Source organism: Carcharodon carcharias, chromosome 29 (genome assembly GCF_017639515.1).
Source record: "Carcharodon carcharias isolate sCarCar2 chromosome 29, sCarCar2.pri, whole genome shotgun sequence".
NCBI lineage: Eukaryota > Metazoa > Chordata > Chondrichthyes > Lamniformes > Lamnidae > Carcharodon > Carcharodon carcharias.
Window position 1 is genome coordinate 2,134,072 of NC_054495.1, and position 20,895 is coordinate 2,154,966.

General features: G+C 53.6%; 1 protein-coding gene across 1 annotated transcript; it reads right to left on the minus strand.

Annotated features, from left to right (window-relative positions):
- Nucleotides 1-812: 812 nt before the first annotated feature.
- On the minus strand, nt 813-17,081 carry LOC121270973 (DNA repair protein XRCC1-like). The gene is made up of 7 exons (XM_041176649.1): nt 16,927-17,081; nt 14,527-14,698; nt 13,746-13,803; nt 10,505-10,644; nt 6,433-6,523; nt 4,438-4,513; nt 813-1,801 (listed from the first exon to the last, which is right to left on the minus strand). The coding sequence occupies exons 1-7, from the start codon at nt 17,059-17,061 to the stop codon at nt 1,688-1,690; spliced, it is 786 nt and encodes a 261-aa protein (XP_041032583.1). The 5' UTR covers nt 17,062-17,081; the 3' UTR covers nt 813-1,687.
- Nucleotides 17,082-20,895: the final 3,814 nt, after the last annotated feature.

The following is a 20,895-nucleotide window of genomic DNA, read 5'->3' on the forward strand; positions in this document are numbered from 1 at the left end:
AGGCATTTCACCGGTGGGAATTCAGACAGAATTTGTCGTCAAGCCGGATCACAGAACTGTTACAGCAGCACAGGAGCTGGCCATTTGGCCCATCCCGTCTGGGCCAGCTCTGAACGAGCAATGCACCTTGTGTGCTATTCCCCGCAACCCTGCATGTTCTTCCCGTTCAGGTAACAGTCCGCTTCCCTTTCGAATGCTTCAATCGAACCTGCCTCTCAGGCGGTGCATTCCAAACCCCGACTACTCCCTGCCGAAAAAGTTCCTCCTCATCGTCACTTTTGCTTCTTTTGCCAATTGTTTGAAGTCTGTGCCCTCTCGTCCTTGATCCTTTCACCCGTGGGAACAGTTTTCCCCCGATGTACTGTCTAGACCCCTCATGGCTTTGAACGTCTACCAAATCTCCTGTTAGCCTTCTCGTCCGCAAGGAGAACAGTCCCAGCTTCTCCAACCTATCTTCACCAATGGAAGTCCCTCATGGCTGGAACCATTCTCACGAATCATTTCTGCACCCTCTCCGATGCCTTCACCTCCTTCCGAAAGTGCAGAGCTGGGCCACAATGCTCCAGCTGAGGCTGAACTAGTGTCTTATACAAGTTCAACGGGAACTCTTTGCTCTTGTACTCTCCGAGACGTTCGGCGCAGGTGACCAGAAGCTGGGTTGTGGAGTGAGGTTTTGAGAAGCGTCTAAAAGCGGAAGGGAGAGGGTTGGGAGATGTGTGTGATCCTTCTGGGTTGATGCAGCGAGGTTGTCAGATGCCCCTGGCAAAGAGATAATCCAAAAATCCTAAAACAACAGGCAGCACAGCTGGCAATTTGTATGAAAATGTCGAAGAATTTCACTCCGTTTTATTTATTTACACCAAAATAGAAACAACAACAACAAAAAAAGTATCTCGAGTACAGCTTTAAATGACCTCGATCAAGATCAGTGGTGTCGCAAGCTATACAAACTCAGTTTACCCCTTTCCTTTCAAGTCAAGATTTCTGGTGTGTTTGGTACACTTCAGGAAGGAGGTGAGGGTCCTTGAGAGGGTGCGGAGGAGATTGACCAGAATGGGTCCAGGGGATAAGGGATTTTAGCTGCAAGGGCGGGTTGGAGAAGCTGGAGTTGTTCTCCTTGGAGCAAAGGAGATTGAGGGAGAGGGGGTCTGATCGAGGTGTACAAGATGATGATGGGTTTAGATAAGGTAGACAAAGAGAGGCTGTTCCCATTACCAAGGACCAGGGGACACAAATTTAAGGCTTTGGACAAGAGGTGTGGGAAGGGAATGCAATGAAGAAGGTTTTTTTTTAAACACAGCGAGTGGTAATGACCTGGAATTCACTGCTTATGAGGGAGGTGGAGGCAGAGATGATGAACGATTTCTACAGGACATTGTATGGGCACTTCAGGGAAATAAACCTGTGGGGCAATGGGGACAGAGCTGGGGAATGGGACCAAATGGACTGCTCTACAGACAGTCGGCAGGGTTTCGATGGGCCAAGTGGACTCCTTCTGTCCCATAAAGATTATCTATTTGCCTTCTCACCAGATGCACACTCAAAGCGCCAGTAAACTGCAGAATAGTTCATCTTGTAGTTTGACAGGGTTGATGGATTGATGTGCAGCCAGAGTCTGGGTCCCCCTTGTCTTCAGCCCCAGTGCTCTCCTCCAGGTTCAGTGTGATGGTCAACGTTGCTCAAGCTGCTATAGCTGGGGTACCACAACGTAGGGCTGGTGGGGTACCATTCTCTGTTTCTCGTTGCATACATAGACCCATCGGGGCTTGACGAAGGCCAGGTTCGAGTTCTCCATCAGAGCCTGTGGGCGAGAGGGTCAAATCACATCACCAGTTCTGAGGGCACGTTCCTTTTGCAGCTTTGATCTCATTCTTCCCTGAATACCAAACCCAATTGTCTCTGCCTCACAAGAGACTTCAGTGGGTAGCACTCTCTGTCTCTCTCACTGGTCTCTGAATCAAAGGGCTGCAGGCCCTTCCAGAGACTTGAGCACAAACTTGAATATCGGGACTGAGGGAGCGCCGCACTGTCGGAGGGTCAGTACTGAGGGAGCGCCGCACTGTCGGAGGGTCAGTACTGAGGGAGCGCCGCACTGTCGGAGGGTCAGTACTGAGGGAGCGCCGCACTGTCGGAGGGTCAGTACTGAGGGAGCGCCGCACTGTCGGAGGGTCAGTACTGAGGGAGCGCCGCACTGTCGGAGGGTCAGTACTGAGGGAGCGCCGCACTGTCGGAGGGTCAGTACTGAGGGAGCGCCGCACTGTCGGAGGGTCAGTACTGAGGGAGCGCCGCACTGTCGGAGGGTCAGTACTGAGGGAGCGCCGCACTGTCGGAGGGTCAGTACTGAGGGAGCGCCGCACTGTCGGAGGGTCAGTACTGAGGGAGCGCCGCACTGTCGGAGGGTCAGTACTGAGGGAGCGCCGCACTGTCGGAGGGTCAGTACTGAGGGAGCGCCGCACTGTCGGAGGGTCAGTACTGAGGGAGCGCCGCACTGTCGGAGGGTCAGTACTGAGGGAGCGCCGCACTGTCGGAGGGTCAGTACTGAGGGAGCGCCGCACTGTCGGAGGGTCAGTACTGAGGGAGCGCCGCACTGTCGGAGGGTCAGTACTGAGGGAGCGCCGCACTGTCGGAGGGTCAGTACTGAGGGAGCGCCGCACTGTCGGAGGGTCAGTACTGAGGGAGCGCCGCACTGTCGGAGGGTCAGTACTGAGGGAGCGCCGCACTGTCGGAGGGTCAGTACTGAGGGAGCGCCGCACTGTCGGAGGGTCAGTACTGAGGGAGCGCCGCACTGTCGGAGGGTCAGTACTGAGGGAGCGCCGCACTGTCGGAGGGTCAGTACTGAGGGAGCGCCGCACTGTCGGAGGGTCAGTACTGAGGGAGCGCCGCACTGTCGGAGGGTCAGTACTGAGGGAGCGCCGCACTGTCGGAGGGTCAGTACTGAGGGAGCGCCGCACTGTCGGAGGGTCAGTACTGAGGGAGCGCCGCACTGTCGGAGGGTCAGTACTGAGGGAGCGCCGCACTGTCGGAGGGTCAGTACTGAGGGAGCGCCGCACTGTCGGAGGGTCAGTACTGAGGGAGCGCCGCACTGTCGGAGGGTCAGTACTGAGGGAGCGCCGCACTGTCGGAGGGTCAGTACTGAGGGAGCGCCGCACTGTCGGAGGGTCAGTACTGAGGGAGCGCCGCACTGTCGGAGGGTCAGTACTGAGGGAGCGCCGCACTGTCGGAGGGTCAGTACTGAGGGAGCGCCGCACTGTCGGAGGGTCAGTACTGAGGGAGCGCCGCACTGTCGGAGGGTCAGTACTGAGGGAGCGCCGCACTGTCGGAGGGTCAGTACTGAGGGAGCGCCGCACTGTCGGAGGGTCAGTACTGAGGGAGCGCCGCACTGTCGGAGGGTCAGTACTGAGGGAGCGCCGCACTGTCGGAGGGTCAGTACTGAGGGAGCGCCGCACTGTCGGAGGGTCAGTACTGAGGGAGCGCCGCACTGTCGGAGGGTCAGTACTGAGGGAGCGCCGCACTGTCGGAGGGTCAGTACTGAGGGAGCGCCGCACTGTCGGAGGGTCAGTACTGAGGGAGCGCCGCACTGTCGGAGGGTCAGTACTGAGGGAGCGCCGCACTGTCGGAGGGTCAGTACTGAGGGAGCGCCGCACTGTCGGAGGGTCAGTACTGAGGGAGCGCCGCACTGTCGGAGGGTCAGTACTGAGGGAGCGCCGCACTGTCGGAGGGTCAGTACTGAGGGAGCGCCGCACTGTCGGAGGGTCAGTACTGAGGGAGCGCCGCACTGTCGGAGGGTCAGTACTGAGGGAGCGCCGCACTGTCGGAGGGTCAGTACTGAGGGAGCGCCGCACTGTCGGAGGGTCAGTACTGAGGGAGCGCCGCACTGTCGGAGGGTCAGTACTGAGGGAGTGCCGCACTGTCGGAGGGTCAGTACTGAGGGAGCGCCGCACTGTCAGAGGGTTAGTACTGAGGGAGTGCTGCACTGTCGGAGGGTCAGTACTGAGGGAGTGCTGCACTGTCGGAGGGTCAGTACTGAGGGAGTGCTGCACTGTCGGAGGGTCAGTACTGAGGGAGTGCTGCACTGTCGGAGAAAGCAACGGAGAACCAAGGCAAAGCCTCGGCAAATTAGATTCAACTTGGCAACCAATCAGCATCCTTTTCCCCTGTCCAATAGATTGTTGTGAATGTTTGAAGTTTGGCATTGTTGATGAGCGCGAGATGAAAAGCTTCAACAACACATCTCTCATCAGCAAATTCAAGTTCTGTGCTGCCAAGGGGCTGATAATGTGGATCCATAATTACCAATCCATTTGGAAAGGGGACCTTCAACCCAGAACGTTGGAGAAGCAGTGATCTAACTGCATGGTGGAACAGGCTCAAGCTGTGTTAACACTGGATTCACTGCTCCCTCTCCAAACCCACAGGACTGCCCTGTCCTTGTCTCACCTCATCAAATCGATCGTCCCACTCCTCAGCCGTGACCACGTAGTTTACTGCATCGTTCATGTACTCCTCCAAGGCTCTACACCAAGAGGCAAAAGAGAAAGACATCTTAGACAGAAGGCTCCAAATTAACCGGGCGGAGATAGGGCGGGAAGTGGTGCTGAGCTAGCAGATTAACCACGATCTCATCGGATGGTCTCCTCCTAGAAATAGGAAAAGCGGTAGACCATTCGGCCTGTCAAACTTGCTCCGCCGTTCTATAACCATCATGGCTGATCTGGGGCTTCAACTCCACCTTCACCCCAGCTCCCCATATTCCTTAATTCCTTGAGGCACCAAAAATCTGTCTATCCCAGCCATAAATATACTCCGTGACGGAGCTTCCACAGTTCTCTGAGGTAGAGAATTCCAAAGATTCACAACCCTTTGAGTAAAGAAGTTTCTTCTCATCTCAGTCCTAAATGATCGGCCCCTTATCCTGAGATGGTGCACCCCCCCGCCCCCACCACCCCCCACCGGTGTTTTAGATTCCCCATCCAGCAGAAGCAATCGATCCACGTCCACCCTGTCAAACCCCTTTAGAATCTTTATCTTTCAATGAGATCATCTCTCATTCTTCCAAACTCCAGAGGGTGTAGATCCAGTTTACTCAGCCCCTTCATCGTAGGACAATCCCCTCACCCCAGGGACCGATCCAGTGAACCTTTGTTGTACAGCCTCCAATACAAGCATATCCTTCCTTAAATGTGGAGACCAAAACTGCACACAGTGCTCCAGATGTGATCTCACCAAAACCCTGTACAACTATCGCAAGGCTTCTTTCTTCTTGTACTCCAATCCCCTTGCAATAAAAAGGCCAAAAAGCCATTTGCCTTCCTAATTGCTTGCTGCGCCTTCATGCTAATTTGCTGCGTTCCTTGTACAAGCACATCTCTAATGTCAATATGTAAATGTTTCACATCTTTTCAAAACTATTCTGCTTCTCCTTTCTTACGACCAAAGTGAAAAACCTCACATTTACCTGCATTCTACTCCATCTGCCATATTGTTGCCCACTCACCTAACCTCTCTATATCTCTTTGCAGCCTCTCGGTGTCCTCCCCACAGCTTACCCTGCCACCTAACTTAGCTTGCTCCTATTGGCCATTTTGGACTGAGATGAGGAGAAATTTCTTCACTCAGAGGGTTGTGGTTCTTTGGAATTCTCGACCCCAGAGAGCTGTGGGATACTCCGTCGTGTGGTATATTCAAGGCTAAGATCGACAGATTTATGGGCATCAAGGAATCTGGGGATAGGACAAGAGGGTGAAGTTGAGGTAGAAGGTCAGCCCTGAACCGAATGAATTGGGGGTTGGGGGGGGGGGGGGGCAGGCTCTAGGGGGTCAAATGGCCTCCTCACACTCCTTTGTAAAGCTACATTCAGAGAACTGTTACATCCAGTCCTCAACTGGTGACTCACTTGGAGGGAACCACAATATAGTCTGGGGTTTGATGGGGGGGGGAGGAATGGAGGGGCTTAAACGCTCACCAGCTTGAGAGGTTCATCAAATAACTGGTCAACTTGGCAGGACAGGAACGTCTGCAGACGCGACGCTGATCGGTAAAGTCCCTGGCCGGAGAAAGTTTTGAATGGACTTGACAGTCGGGCAGTACTTTGACAGCAGGCCGCCGGGGGTGGGGGGACTTTGATGGGCAGATTGGGTGGAATAGCACTGGAGGCATTAGGGGTGTGTGTTTGCCTCATCGATGAACGTGTGAAATCCTGTCCATTCTCCACCTCGCTCCACAGGAACAGCTTCAGCGCCCACAGCACCCCCGCCTCGTTGTATAAGGACTTACGGAATTATCGCCTCGAACCCAAGACCCTTTGACCTCGGGAGTCGAGAATGTTAAACCCACCAAGCTACGGCCAAGGCCTTGGCTGCTTCCCTCGAATAAACTGATCGCGCTTCATACTTACACCCCGACGCCAGGCTAGGAAACGAAAACCCCGCTCACCCATTGAAGGCGGTGATGTATCGGGTTAATATCCGATGTTCGTCGTTGGGGAACTCTCCGTACAAAAGGAAGTGTTTCCCCAAAAAGAGGTCTGTTGGAAATGAAGAGAGGTAGTAGTCATGGTGAGGAAGGGGCGGTCGGTAATAGCTAAGGCTTTGTTAGATGGCACGAGGAAATGGAAACGCATTCCAACAACATGCATGAAGAACGATCACTTCCACACAGAGTTAAGGCTCTCGGAACTCCACAGATCCCCACAGAAACTCTTTACCAGTCGCACAGTCGTTTAATGGAGTCCAATGTGACGTTTCCCAAATCAGGGATTTTTCAAATTCATTCATGGGATGTGGGCGTGGCTGGCCAGGCCAGCACTTGCTGCCCATCCCCTAATTCAGAGGGCATTTTAAGAGTCAACCACACATCGCGGTGGGTCTGGAGTCACATGTAGACCAGGTAAGGGCAGCAGACTTCCTTCCCTAAAAGGGCATTGGTGAACCAGATGGGTTTTTACAACAAGCGACAATAGTTTCATGGTCACCATCAGACTTTTAATTCCAGATTTTTTTTTAATGAATTCAAATTCCGCCATCTGCCATGGTGGGACTTGAACCCGGGTCCCCAGAGCTTTACCCTGGGTCTCTGGACTACTGGTCCAACAACGATACCACTACGCCATCACCTCCCTGTAAGAATGTAAAAACGTCTAATTGACTGGACCAAACGTGGGTTTCAGCCAAGACCTGCTTCCAGACCTTGGTCCCACAATATTCAGTCTACGGCACAGAAACAGGCCATTCGGCCCATCTGCTCCCTGCCGATGTTTCTGCTCTACACGAGCCTCCTCCCATCCCTGCTTCATCTGACCCCCCCCCCACCTCCCCACCATCACTCTATCCTTCCAACCCTTTCTCCCTCATGTGCTTATTTGCCTTTCCCCTTGAGTGCATCCAGGCCGCTTGCCTCAACCACTCCTGGCAGTAAGGGAGTTCCACTTTAGAGGCTTTACGGCACAGGCTATTCGGCCCATCGAGTCCATGCCAGCTCTCTGTAGAGTAATCCAGTCAGTCCCACCCCCACCTGCTCTATCCCCATACTCCTGCGAGTTTATTCCCCTCAAGTGCCTATCCAATTTCCTTTTGAAACCGTTCACTGTCTCCGCTTCCACCGCCCTCGAAGGCGGCGAGTTCCAGCAGCAGAGGCCATTCCACCCACACAATGCCAGATACTCAGCGGCAGCTGTCCAGTCTCATCCCATCTCCCTTCCTTCAATCCTTGCATGGTCTTCCCTTTTCAAACATTTATCCAATAATCTTACATGAGCCAGTTCCCACCCTGAACAGCAACCTTGCGGCGAGGTATTTAGTGTGCAAACAGAGACCTAGGCTTTATTAAACTTGTATGAAACACTGGTTCGGCCTTAACTGGAGCATTGCGTCTGGTTCTGGGCACCGCACTTTAGGCAGGATGTGAAGGCATTAGAGGGAGTGCTGGAAAGATTCAAGTAAATGGTTCCAGGGATGAGGAATTTCAGCTATGTAGCTGGATTGGGTAAATTGGATGGGTTTTCCTTGGAGAAGAGAAGGTTGAGAGGGGGTGTTGATAGAGGTGTTTAAAATCATGAGGCGTCTGGACAGACTGGATCGGGAGAAGCTGTTCCCATTGCTGGAAGGATCGAGGACCAGAGGGGACACAGGTTTTAGAGGGGGATCGGCAAAAGAAGCTATGGAGACCTGAGGAGAAACTTTTTCACGCAGCGAGTGACTGGGGTCTGGAACGCACTGCCCGGGAGCATGGGAGGGAAGCAGGGAGGTCCAATCGAAGCTTTCAAGAGGGAATTGGATTCTTATCCGAAAAGGAAGGAAGCGGTGGACCACGGCGAGAAGGCAGGGGAGTGACACTAGGCAAAGAGCTCCCTTGGACGGCCAGCAGAGATACGACGGGGCAAACAGCCTCCTTCTGTGCTGTGACCATTGCGCGAACACATTTCTTGTTCACACGAAAATTGAGGCATGTGGCAGGCCTATGGGGGGGGGGGGGGGGGGGGGGGAGGAGAGAAAGCACGAGGGGATGGGGTTAAGCGGACAGCCTCTTTCAGAGGCAGGCCAAATGGCCTCCTCCCATGTTGTATTATCCCGCAAACATCTGGCTCCTCTTGTGATGAAGCCGGGGCGCAGGCTCCTCAGTTCGCCTGAGCCAATAATCTTGTCCCAATCACCACCACCCCCCTACCCCCCCCACCGGCAACCCTTCCCAGATACCGGGAAGGAGCTTGGCGCTGAATATTCCCAACTGCGGCACAGCCGGCATTTGGTCTCAGGTCAGCTCCGAGCATCTTCCACAGCCGACCCGACCCACCCTCAGTACGGTTTCTGCATTCGCCGCAAAGCCCTCGCTCTTGTATTAAAAAAAAAATAACAATAATAATTTCAATAAAAGCTACTCTCCGAGCAGCAGGGCAGATAACATCAAACAGGGAACAACGACTTGGCGAGGTTACGCGATATCGACCCGGCTTCAATAACAAACGCGCCCAGATGAGAAACAATTTGCTTTCTGCTCGGTCGGTACGGGGAGTAGGAATTTCAACCCCGGCCATTAAATCAACAGCACAAAGGAAGGAAATTTAAAAAAAAAATGTCATGTTATTCCGAGCAAAAAAACGAAACGCCAAAAAAAATCAAGAGTTCCACTGGTGCGGAAAAGCTTCATAAAGAATCTACAACTGAAAATATTATTGTAAGGACGACCCTGCAATCTGCACGGAGGTTAAAAACCAAGGCAAAAATCTGCATTTATATTGTGCCTGTCACGGCACCTGGGCTTCCCAAAGCGCCACAGAACTAACCGAATCCTTTTATTTCCATCTTGGTTTATAAAGTGTAGTCGCAATGTTCATTCTCGCTCTTTACACAGAAATTACAGTACTAGAGCAGGCCATTCAGCTCAACCAGTCCACGCTGGTGTTTACGCAAGATCTGGACAACATGCAGGCTTGTAAATGATTAAGGCACAAGTAATATTCGCACCACCGGAGGTGCCAGGTAATGACCATCTGCAACAAGAATCTAACCAGCCCTCCCCATGACATTCAATGGCATTACCGTCACTGAATCCCCCACTATCAACACCCTGGGGGTTACCATTCACCAGAAACTGAACTGGACGAGCCATATAAACACTGTGGCCACAAGAGCAGGTCAGAGGCTGGGAATCCTGTGGTGAATAACTCACGTCCTGACTCCCCACAGCCTGTCCACAGTCTACATGGCACAAGTCAGGAGTGTGATGGAATACTCCCCACTTGCCCTGGATGAGTGCAGCTTCCACAACACTCAAGAAGCTCAACACCATCCTGGACAAAGCAGCCCCGCTTGATTGGCACCCCATCCACAAACACTCACTCCCTCCACCACCGACACACAGTAGCAGCAGTGTGTGTACCATCTACAAGATGCACTGCAGAAACTCACCAACACTCCTTCGACAGCACCTTCCAAACCCAGGACCTCTACCACCTAGAAGGACAAGGGCAGCAGACAGATGGGAACACCACCATCTGGAAGTTCCCCTCCAAGCCACTCACCATCCCAACTTGGAAATATATTGGCCGTTCCTTCACCGTCGCTGGGTCAAAATCCTGGAACTCCCTCCCTAACAGCACTGTGGGTGTAGCCACACCACAGGGACTTGCAGTGGTTCAAGAAAACAGCTCACCACCACCTCCTCAAGGAGCAATTAGGGATAGGACCAACATTTGTTGCCCACCAGCGAAGTGCACATTCTATTTATGAATAAAACAATTGCTCTAAATGAGCCTCCTCCCTCTTTATCTCACCTGACCACAATCTCCTTCTGTTCCTTTCTCCCTCATCTGTTTATCTATCCAGTTTCCCCTTAAATGCAGCGACACTATTCACCTCAACAAGGCTCGTGTGGCACGCAAACCTGGGTCAGTTGGCCTCTGATGGGGACCTTCTCCCTGAAATGCATGAACCAAGGCTGGGGCAAATCTTTCCCCATTGCTGAACCTTAGAGACCCCAGCTCAAGACGAGCAGGGAGAGCGGGACTCACCAGGGAGCTCTGGGATGGGCAGGTCCACGTCTCCGCTGCCACTCTCCTCCACATCTGTATTTTCATCTGTCGAGCCAGCGTAAGGGTCAATCTCTACCTCCTTCAGTGCCTTGTGCTTCTTCTGATGGTGCTCCTGTACCCTGAGAAGTGAGAGAGTTTCAGAGGTTCAGCGGCCACACCGGCTGGTACAATCACTCAAAGGGGGGCAGCTCACACTTATAAACATCCTCCACGTGGTAAAACTGCATCACAAGAGCGATATCAATCAGAACTTTGACCCCGAGCCACATAAGGAGATATTAGGCACAGGGAAAGTTGTGAAAAAGGTGAGTTTCAAGGAGCGTCTTATAGGAGGAGAGAGGTGGAGAGGTTTAGGGAGGGAATTCCAGAGCTTAGGACCCCAGGCAGCTGAAGGCACGGCCGCCAATGGTGGAGCGATGGGAATCGGGGGATGCTCAAAGGGCTGCAATTGGAGGAGAGCAGAGATCTCGGCGGGTTGTAGGGGCTGGAGGAGGTTACAGAGAAAGGGAGGGTCGTAGGGGCTGGAGGAGGTTACAGAGATAGGGAAGGTCGTTGGAACGAAGGAGGTTACAGAGATTGGGAGGGTTGTTGGGGCTGGAGGAGGTTAGAGATAGGGAGGGTTGTAGGGGCTGGAGGAGGTTACAGAGATAGGGAGGGTCACAGGGGCTGGAGGAGGTTACAGAGATAGGGAGAGTTGTAGGGGCTGGAGGAGGTTACAGAGATAGGGAGGGTTGTAGAGACTGGAGGAGGTTACAGAGATTGGGAGGGGTGTTGGGGCTGGAGGAGGTTACAGAGTTAGGGAGGGTTGTAAGGGGCTGGAGGGAGGTTACAGAGATAGGGAGGGTTATTGGGGCTGGAGAAGGTTACAGAGATAGGGAGGGTTATTGGGGCTGGAGGAGGTTACAGAGATAGGGAGGGTTGTTGGAACTGGAGGAGAGACAAGAGATAGGGAGGGGGATAAGAAAGGATTGGAAAATAAGGATGAGAATTTTAAAACTGAGGTGTTGCCAGACTGGGAGCCAATGTCAGTCAGCAAGAAGTAGGAGGCAATGGGTGAATGGGAATTGGTATGAGTTAGGATGCTGTGGGGGGGGGGGGGGAGGCGCGTCAGTGTTTTGGACGATTTCACCTTTACAGGGGGCGGAATACGGGAGGCCGGCCTGGAGACCCCTGGATTAAGTCACCACAGCGGTAATGCCCCCACCCCCACTTTCTCCGTGAAGCTGCTGAGGGGGCGGAGCTGGAGGTGTGGTAGCACCACACACCTGCCACCCCGCTCACCCACCCCCAACAACATTCGGGAGAGGCAGCTGAGGTACTGAAAGAAGGTGGTGGGGAAATGGGTAAAGCCACCTCCGCACCACTCTGTCCACATCGGCGAGGCTGAGCTACAGTGGACTGCACTCGAGTGGGAGCGTGGGTGAACACAGCGCATCTTAAAGAGTGCTGGATCAAACTCAACGATAAAAGGGTTTGTCGTGCTCTCTCTCTCTTCAAGGCATGGCCGATAATCCACTCCATTTCCAGGAAGTGAATCGCCGTGTTTCCCAGGGACGGATTCACAAAGGTGGTCAGCGGTGTCAGCCCAGCAGAGTGAGGAACAGGCACAACGGGGAGAGGCTCAAGTGGGGATTGCAGGGAGTGGAGGCAAGGCTGTGCATGTACCAGGCACTTACCACTCTGACCCAAACCGCGGTGAACTCCTCGAAAGGCGGTCGCTGGCGTTATACAGGCAAAAAGCAGCGGACAGTGGTGAAGCGCACAGCAAGATCCCGCAAACCGCCAACACGATTCAGCCCCAATTCATCGATCCCCGGGACCACCCGAGGGAGCATTGTTGCCCAGGTCTCGCCTGATCTCGGATTACATTCTTCTCACTGCCTGTGGCTTGCTGGCCGACACTGGCCCCTGGTCCAGCAGAAACCCGATTTTAAAATGCTCCTCCTCATCTTCAAATCTCCTCCTTGGCCTCCTCTCACCCCACCACCCTAATCTGTAACATCCTCGAGCTCCTATATCCCTCCCTACCTCTGTAACCTTCTCCAGCCCCTACAACCGTCCCTATCTCTGTAGCCTCCTCCAGCCCCTACAACCGTCCCTATCTCTATAACCTCCTCCAGCCCCTACAACACTCCCTATCTCTGTAACCTCCTCCAGCCCCTACAACCCTCCCTATCTCTGTAACCTCCTCCAGCCCCTACAACCCTCCCTATCTCTGTAACCTCCTCCAGCCCCTACAACCCTATCTCTGTAACCTCCTCCAGCCCCTACAACCCTATCTCTGTAACCTCCTCCAGCCCCTACAACCCTATCTCTGTAACCTCCTCCAGCCCCTACAACCCTATCTCTGTAACCTCCTCCAGCCCCTACAACCCTATCTCTGTAACCTCCTCCAGCCCCTACAACCCTATCTCTGTAACCTCCTCCAGCCCCTACAACCCTCCCTATCTCTGTAACCTCCTCCAGCCCCTACAACACTCCTTTTCCCTGTAACCTCCTCCAGCCCCTACAACCCTCCCTATCTCTGTAGCCTCCTCCAGCCCCTACAACCCTTCCTATCTCTGTAACCTCCTCCAGCCCCTACAACCCTTCCTATCTCTGTAACCTCCTCCAGCCCCTACAACCCTCCATATCTCTATAACCTCCTCCGGCCCCACAACCCTCCCTATCTCTGTAACCTCCTCCAGCCCCTACAACCCTCCCTATCTCTGTAACCTCCTCCAGCCCCTACAACCCTCCCTATCTCTGTAACCTCCTCCAGCCCCTACAACCCTCCATATCTCTATAACCACCTCCAGCCCCTACAATCCTCCCTATCTCTGTAAGCTCCTCCTGCTCCTACAAATCTCCCCATCTCTGTAGCCTCCTCCGGCCCCTACAAACCTCGGAGATCGCTGCCCTCCTCCAATTCCAGTCTCTTGAAGATCCCTCAATTCCCATCGCTCCACCATTGGCAGCCGTGCCTTCAGCTGCCTGGGGCCCTGAGCGCTGGGATTCCCTCCATAAACCTCTCCACCTTGCTCCTCCTTTATGATGCTAGCTGAACCTATCTCTTTGACCAAGCATTTGGTCGCCTGTCCCTAATATCTCATGTGGGTCAGTGCTGAAATCTATCTGACTGACGCTGCTGTGACTTGATTTCCTACATTCAAGGCACTATATAAACGCAAGTTATAGTTCTACAGGTTAGCATGTTGGATTTCTCACAGAAAACACCTACCTCTTGAGTTCATCCTCTGTGTCACAGCCAGAATCATCATCAAAACACTTCCCACCAACTGGTTTAAAAGAAAATAAACAACAACCTAAATTAGTTACGTACTTTCACACCTTATTACCACGAGGTTAGTTTTTCTTGGAGTGATTATGCAAAATCAGAATCTCAGCTGTACATCAAAGGAAGTGGAATTTGCATCATGTGCAGGAGCATAAATTGTGGAGCCCTGAACGAGGCCATTCAGCCCATCGTGCTGGTGGCTGGCTCTTTGAAAGGTTTATTCAATTAGTCCCCACACTCTCCCTCTGCTCTTTCCCCCACAGCCTTGCAAATATTTCCCCTTCAAACATTAATCTGATTCCCCCCTTTTGAAAGTTCCTATTGAATCTGCTTCCACCGCCCTTTCAGACCTTCCAGATCACAACAACGCGCTGTGTCAAAAAGAAACCTCATCTCCCCCTCTGGTTCTTTTCCAGATTCTCTTCAATCTGAGTCCCTCTGGTTACCGACCCTCCTGCCGCTGGAAACAGTTCCTCCTTATTTACTCTATCCAAACCCCTCATGATTCTGAACACCTCGATTCAATCTCCCCCTTAACCTGCTCTGCTCCAAGGAGAACAGGGAGGTTACAGAGGTGATGAAGCTCGAGGTTATAGCACCGTCCGCCGCGCCACCCCCTACTCCCGAATGGGCAGAACGTTACAGGGTCATCAAACACGACAAGCAGTTGAAAAGCCCCTTGATGCTCTGCAGGAGGGTAAAATTCCATCCAAGGACTCCAGACCTGGCGAATCTTCATCCGTGGAGCCTCCATAATCCTCGTCCGGAGTCAGCGGCCTGGGGTTGGTCCGGGACGTGCTGGGCCCGAGGTCCTCTCCGCCTGGTCTCCACGGTTCCTGCCTGGGGGGGAGCCTCGGCCCCTTGGCGGGCAACCTGCGGGGGTCTGCCGGTGCTACCTGCCACAGAGGAGAAGAGCGGTCAGCAAGGGCAGGCCAGAGTCAGGTTCCGAAAAAGAGCTCAGAACACAGCCGAGGACAAACCCCAGGGGCTGAGGCGGCAAGCTAGATAACCGAGGGGGGAAAAAAAAAGCTATGTTGAATGCAATCGCAGAAACGAGCGACCATTTTTAAAAAAAGATTTATTGGTGGGATGTGGCGTCACTGGCTAGGCCAGCGTTTACTGCCCATCCCTATTTGCATTGAAGAGTCAACCGCATTGCTGTGGGTCTGGAGTCACTTGTAGACCAGACCAGGTAAAGGTGGCAGACATGTCCCACAGGACATTAGGTGAACCAGGTGGGTTTTTACAACAATCGACAATGATCAGCAGGCTTTTAATTCCAGATTTTTACTGAATTCAAACTCCACCATCTGCCGTGGTGGGATTTGAACCTGGGTCCCCTGAGTGTTACCCTGGGTCTCCGAAACACTAGCCTAGCGACAATAGCACTACGCCACTGCCCGGCCCATCAAGCCAGTGCCGGCTCTTTGAAAGAGGGGGCTGATTTTGCCCCAGCCCTGACACTTTCTTTTCCCAAAGAATTTACAAGATATTTACCAGAGGTACATTACTTAACGGTTCAATAATGTGCAAACGAGATCAGTTTCTTTCAAGACAGTACGTGGCGCTCTGAGGTGCCACACTACACTTACAACTGTAGGTTATATAAACACAATGCAGCGCATGTTTCATGTCAAACATACGTCCCGAGGATTATTATCGTGGGAGGGCCTTAAGACAGTGACCTTTCCCCATTGCGCCTTTCCCAGCGGCTGCCCCAAGCTTTAGTGTGTCCCTCAGCACGTAGTCCTGGACCTTGGAATGTGCCAGTCTGCAACAACTGGTCGGGGACAACTCTTTGCGCTGGAAAACCAACAGGTTTTGGGCAGACCAAAGAGCGTCTTTCACTGAGTTGATGATCCTCCAGCTGCAGTTGATGTTTGTCTTGGTGTGTGTCCCTGGGAACAGCCCGTAGAGCACAGAGTCCTGTGTCATAGAATTGCTCGGGATGAACCTCAACAAAATAGTCCATTGCAACTTCCTTTTCATTCATTCGTGGGATGTGGGCATCGCTGGTTAGATCAGCATTTACTGCCCATCCCTAATTGCCCCTTGAGAAGGTGGTGGTGAGCTGCCTTCTTGAACCGCTGCAGTCCCTGTGGCGTAGGTACACCCATAGTGTACCTACACCACAGGGAGGGAGTTGCAGGATTTTGACCCAGCGACAGTGAAGGAACGGCCGATACATTTCCGAGTCAGGATGGTGAGTGGCTCGGAGGGGAACTTCCAGGTGGTGGTGTTCCCCATGTGTCTGCTGCCCTTGTCCTTCTAGATGGTAGCGGTCGTGGGTGTGGAAGGCGCTGTCGAAGGAGCCTTGGTGAGTTGCTGCAGTGCATCTTGTAGATGGTACACACACTGCTGCTACTGTGCGTCGGTGGTGGAGGGAGTGAATGTTTGTGGATGGGGTGCCAATCAAGAGGGGCTGCTTTGTCCTGGGTGGTGTCGAGCTTCTTGAGTGTTGGTGGAGCTTTTCCACAATCCAGCCCTCCCGTCACCCGACCAAACTGCACTCAAAGGTCCGTGTCTGATGGCTTTTTAAAAGCCCCTGTTCAATCCAATTCCGTGAAGCTTTCAGGCAGCGTTGTGCAGACCTTAACAGGAGATTGCAACTTTCTTCTGGCAAATAGCAGCAGACAGGAGATCAAATATTCATCTCAAAACTGAGATTGATAAGATTATCTTGTTAGTCAAGGGTATTCAGGGGTATGGGCAAAGGTGGGTATGAGGGGGGTTGGGTATCGGGCATGATCATATTGAGTGGCAGAACGGGCTCAAGAGGCTGAATGGGCCTCCTCCTGCTCCTGTGTAACAGGCTCGATTGGGCTGAATGGGCCTCCTCCTGTTCCTGTGTAACAGGCTCGATTGGGCTGAATGGGCCTCCTCCTGTTCCTGTGTAACAGGCTTGAGGGGACTGAATGGGCCTCCTCCTGTTCCTGTGTAACAGGCTCGAGGGGGCTGAATGGGCCTCCTCCTGTTCCTGTGTGGCAGGCCTGAGAGGGGCTGAATGGCCTCCTCCTGTTCCTGAGTAACAGGCTCGAGGGGGCTGAATGGGCCTCCTCCTGTTCCTGCATATTAGGATTGAGAGGATTCTCCTCCTGTTCTGTTAATGGATAGAAGGTCATACCTTTCTGTCCGAATCAACTTCAGGTCGACTTGATAGACGGTCAGTCAAATCCTCTTCCTCCCCCTCCGATCCTTCACTGCTCGACTCAGGGCCATCCAAAAGGTACCTGTTCCAAATTAAGCAAGGGAAGAACATCTAAAACAGAAACTACTACATTTATTAATTGTTCTCTGGGATCTGGGTGTCACTGACAAGGCCATCATTTATTGTCCATCCTGAGTTGACCCTTGAGGAAGTGGTAATGGGCCTTTCTCTCGAACATTTCACTATCAACATCCTGGGGGTTACCACTCACCAGAAACTGAACTGGACTAGCCACATATACACTGTGCCTACAAGAGCAGGTCAGAGGCTGGGAATCCTGTGGTGAGTAACTCACATCCTGACTCCCCAAAGCCTGTCCACCATCTACAAGGCACAAGTCAGGAGTGTGATGAATAGTCCCCACTTGCCCTGGATGAGTGCAGCTCCCACAACACTCAAGAAGCTCAACACCATCCAGGACAAAGCAGCCCCGCTTGATTGGCACTCCATCCACAAACATTCACTCCCTCCACCTCCGACGCACAGTAGTAGCAGTGTGTGTACCATCTACAAGATGCACTGCAGGAATTCACCAAGGCTCCTTAGACAGCACCTTCTAAACCCACTACCGCTAACATCTAGAAGGACAAGGGCAGCAGACACATGGGAACACCACCACCTGGAAATTCCCCTCCAAGCCACACACCACCCTGACTTGGAAATATATCGGCCGTTCCTTCACTGTCGCTGGGTCAAAATCCTGGAGCTCCCTCCCTACACCACATGGACTGCAGTGGTTCAAGAAAGCAGCTCAACACCACCCTCTCAAGGGGCAATCAGGGGTGGGCAATAAATGCTGGGCCCAGCCAGTGAAGCCCACATCCCATGAATGAATTAAAAAAATGAAGGTCCCCCTGGTGAAGATACACCCATGGTGCTGCTCAGGAGGGAGTTCCAGGATTTTGACCCAGTCCCGTGATCATACATCACAGTGGGAGATGACACACAGACACACACTTAAGGCAGTAAGACAACTGGCAAGGGAACCAGCTGCGACAAGAGGAATGTGTATACGCAGCAGGTTGTTGTGAGGCCAGTCCAGGGTTTGAGCACAAAACTCAAGGCTGTCACTCCAGTGAAATAACGAGTGAATGCTGCACTGTCGGAGGGCCGGCACTGAGGGAGCGCCGCACTGTCGGAGGGCCGGCACTGAGGGAGCGCCGCACTGTCGGAGGGCCGGCACTGAGGGAGCGCCGCACTGTCGGAGGGCCGGCACTGAGGGAGCGCCGCACTGTCGGAGGGTCGGCACTGAGGGAGCGCCGCACTGTCGGAGGGTCGGCACTGAGGGAGCGCCGCACTGTCGGAGGGTCGGCACTGAGGGAGCGCCGCACTGTCGGAGGGTCGGCACTGAGGGAGCGCCGCACTGTCGGAGGGTCGGCACTGAGGGAGCGCCGCACTGTCGGAGGGTCGGCACTGAGGGAGCGCCGCACTGTCGGAGGGTCGGCACTGAGGGAGCGCTGTATTATTAGAGGTGCCATCTTTTGGATGAAACATTGAGGCCCCATCTGCCCTCTCAGGCGGTCGTAAAAGATACCTGGGCATTACTGGGTGGAAGAACAAAGGGACTTCGCCCTGGTGCCCTGGGACCAATATTCCCTCCTTATCAAATTGCTGCTTGTGGGAGCTTGCTGTGCGCAGATCGGCTGCCACCATTTCCTACAACAGAGACCACACTTGGAAAAAGTACATCATTGGCTGTGAAGTGCTTTGTGATGACGGAGCCGTGTAAGGTGCTGTATAAATGCATGTCTGTTTTTAAACATTCGATGATTCCCTGAGCGCAGTTACCTTGTTTTTAATGGAACAGTTTGTTTAGGATTAAATAACAGAGTAAAAAAAAGCGCACTCCAGTTTTGGAGATGCTCTTTGTTTGGATTGAATGGGCCAATTCCTGTCTCTGTTCAAATCCCTGAGTGCTGCTTTTCAATGCCAGGTGTTCATTGCATATCAATGTGCAGCTCTCTGCTGACGCTCTCAACCTCTCCTTACTCCTGCTTAAATGGAAAAATGCTGCTCCGCTCATTGTTTCCTTAAAAGGAGACAATTGTCGAATCCTTATTTAAAATTTGCATTTCGCATGGGTGATTAAAGCACAGGATTCTTTGAAGCTGCAAATTGAGAAGTAGGTATGTAAGTGGGGAGGGGGCAGGAAGAGAGAGAGGGAGGGAGGGAGCACCGGCCAAGGGGCGACTGGCCAGAGAGAGAGAGAGGGGCGACTGGCCAGAGAGAGAGAGAGGGGCGACTGGCCAGAGAGAGAGAGAGGGACGACTGGCCAGAGAGAGAGAGAGGGGCGACTGGCCAGAGAGAGAGAGAGGGGCGACTGGCCAGAGAGAGAGAGAGGGGCGACTGGCCAGAGAGAGAGAGAGAGGGGCGACTGGCCAGAGAGAGAGAGAGAGGGGCGACTGGCCAGAGAGAGAGAGAGAGAGGGGCGACTGGCCAGAGAGAGAGAGAGAGGGGCGACTGGCCAGAGAGAGAGAGAGAGGGGCGACTGGCCAGAGAGAGAGAGAGAGGGGCGACTGGCCAGAGAGAGAGAGAGAGGGGCGACTGGCCAGAGAGAGAGAGAGAGGGGCGACTGGCCAGAGAGAGAGAGAGAGGGGCGACTGGCCAGAGAGAGAGAGAGAGGGGCGACTGGCCAGAGAGAGAGAGAGGGGCGACTGGCCAGAGAGAGAGAGAGGGGCGACTGGCCAGAGAGAGAGAGAGAGGGGCGACTGGCCAGAGAGAGAGAGAGGGGCGACTGGCCAGAGAGAGAGAGAGAGAGAGAGAGAGGGGCGACTGGCCAGAGAGAGAGAGAGAGAGAGGGGCGACTGGCCAGAGAGAGAGAGAGAGAGAGAGAGAGAGGGGCGACTGGCCAGAGAGAGAGAGAGGGGCGACTGGCCAGAGAGAGAGAGAGAGAGAGAGAGAGGCGACTGGCCAGAGAGAGAGAGAGAGAGAGAGAGAGAGAGGCGACTGGCCAGAGAGAGAGAGAGAGAGAGAGAGAGAGAGGCGACTGGCCAGAGAGGGAGAGAGAGAGAGAGAGGCGACTGGCCAGAGAGAGAGAGAGAGAGAGGCGACTGGCCAGAGAGAGAGAGAGAGAGAGAGAGAGGGGCGACTGGCCAGAGAGAGAGAGAGAGAGAGAGAGAGAGAGGCGACTGGCCAGAGAGAGAGAGAGAGAGAGAGAGAGAGAGAGAGAGAGGCGACTGGCCAGAGAGAGAGAGAGAGAGAGAGAGAGAGAGGCGACTGGCCAGAGAGAGAGAGAGAGAGAGAGAGAGAGAGAGGCGACTGGCCAGAGAGAGAGAGAGAGAGAGAGAGAGAGAGAGAGGCGACTGGCCAGAGAGAGAGAGAGAGAGAGAGAGAGAGAGAGGCGACTGGCCAGAGAGAGAGAGAGAGAGAGAGAGAGAGAGAGAGAGAGAGAGAGAGAGAGAGAGAGAGGGGCGACTGGCCAGAGAGAGAGAGAGAGAGAGAGAGAGAGAGAGAGAGAGAGAGAGAGAGAGAGAGGGGCGACTGGCCAGAGAGAGAGAGAGAGAGAGAGAGAGAGAGAGGGGCGACTGGCCAGAGAGAGAGAGAGAGAGAGAGAGAGAGAGAGGGGCGACTGGCCAGAGAGGAGAGAGAGAGAAGAGTAGAGAGAGAGGAGAGCGACTGGCCATAGAGAGAGAGAGAGAGAGAGAGAGAGGGGCGACTGGCCAGAGAGAGAGAGAGAGAGAGAGAGAGAGAGAGAGAGGCGACTGGCCAGAGAGAGAGAGAGAGAGAGAGAGAGGCGACTGGCCAGAGAGAGAGAGAGAGAGAGAGAGAGAGAGAGAGAGGCGACTGGCCAGAGAGAGAGAGAGAGAGAGAGAGAGAGAGAGAGAGAGAGAGAGAGGGGCGACTGGCCAGAGAGAGAGAGAGAGAGAGAGAGAGAGAGAGAGAGAG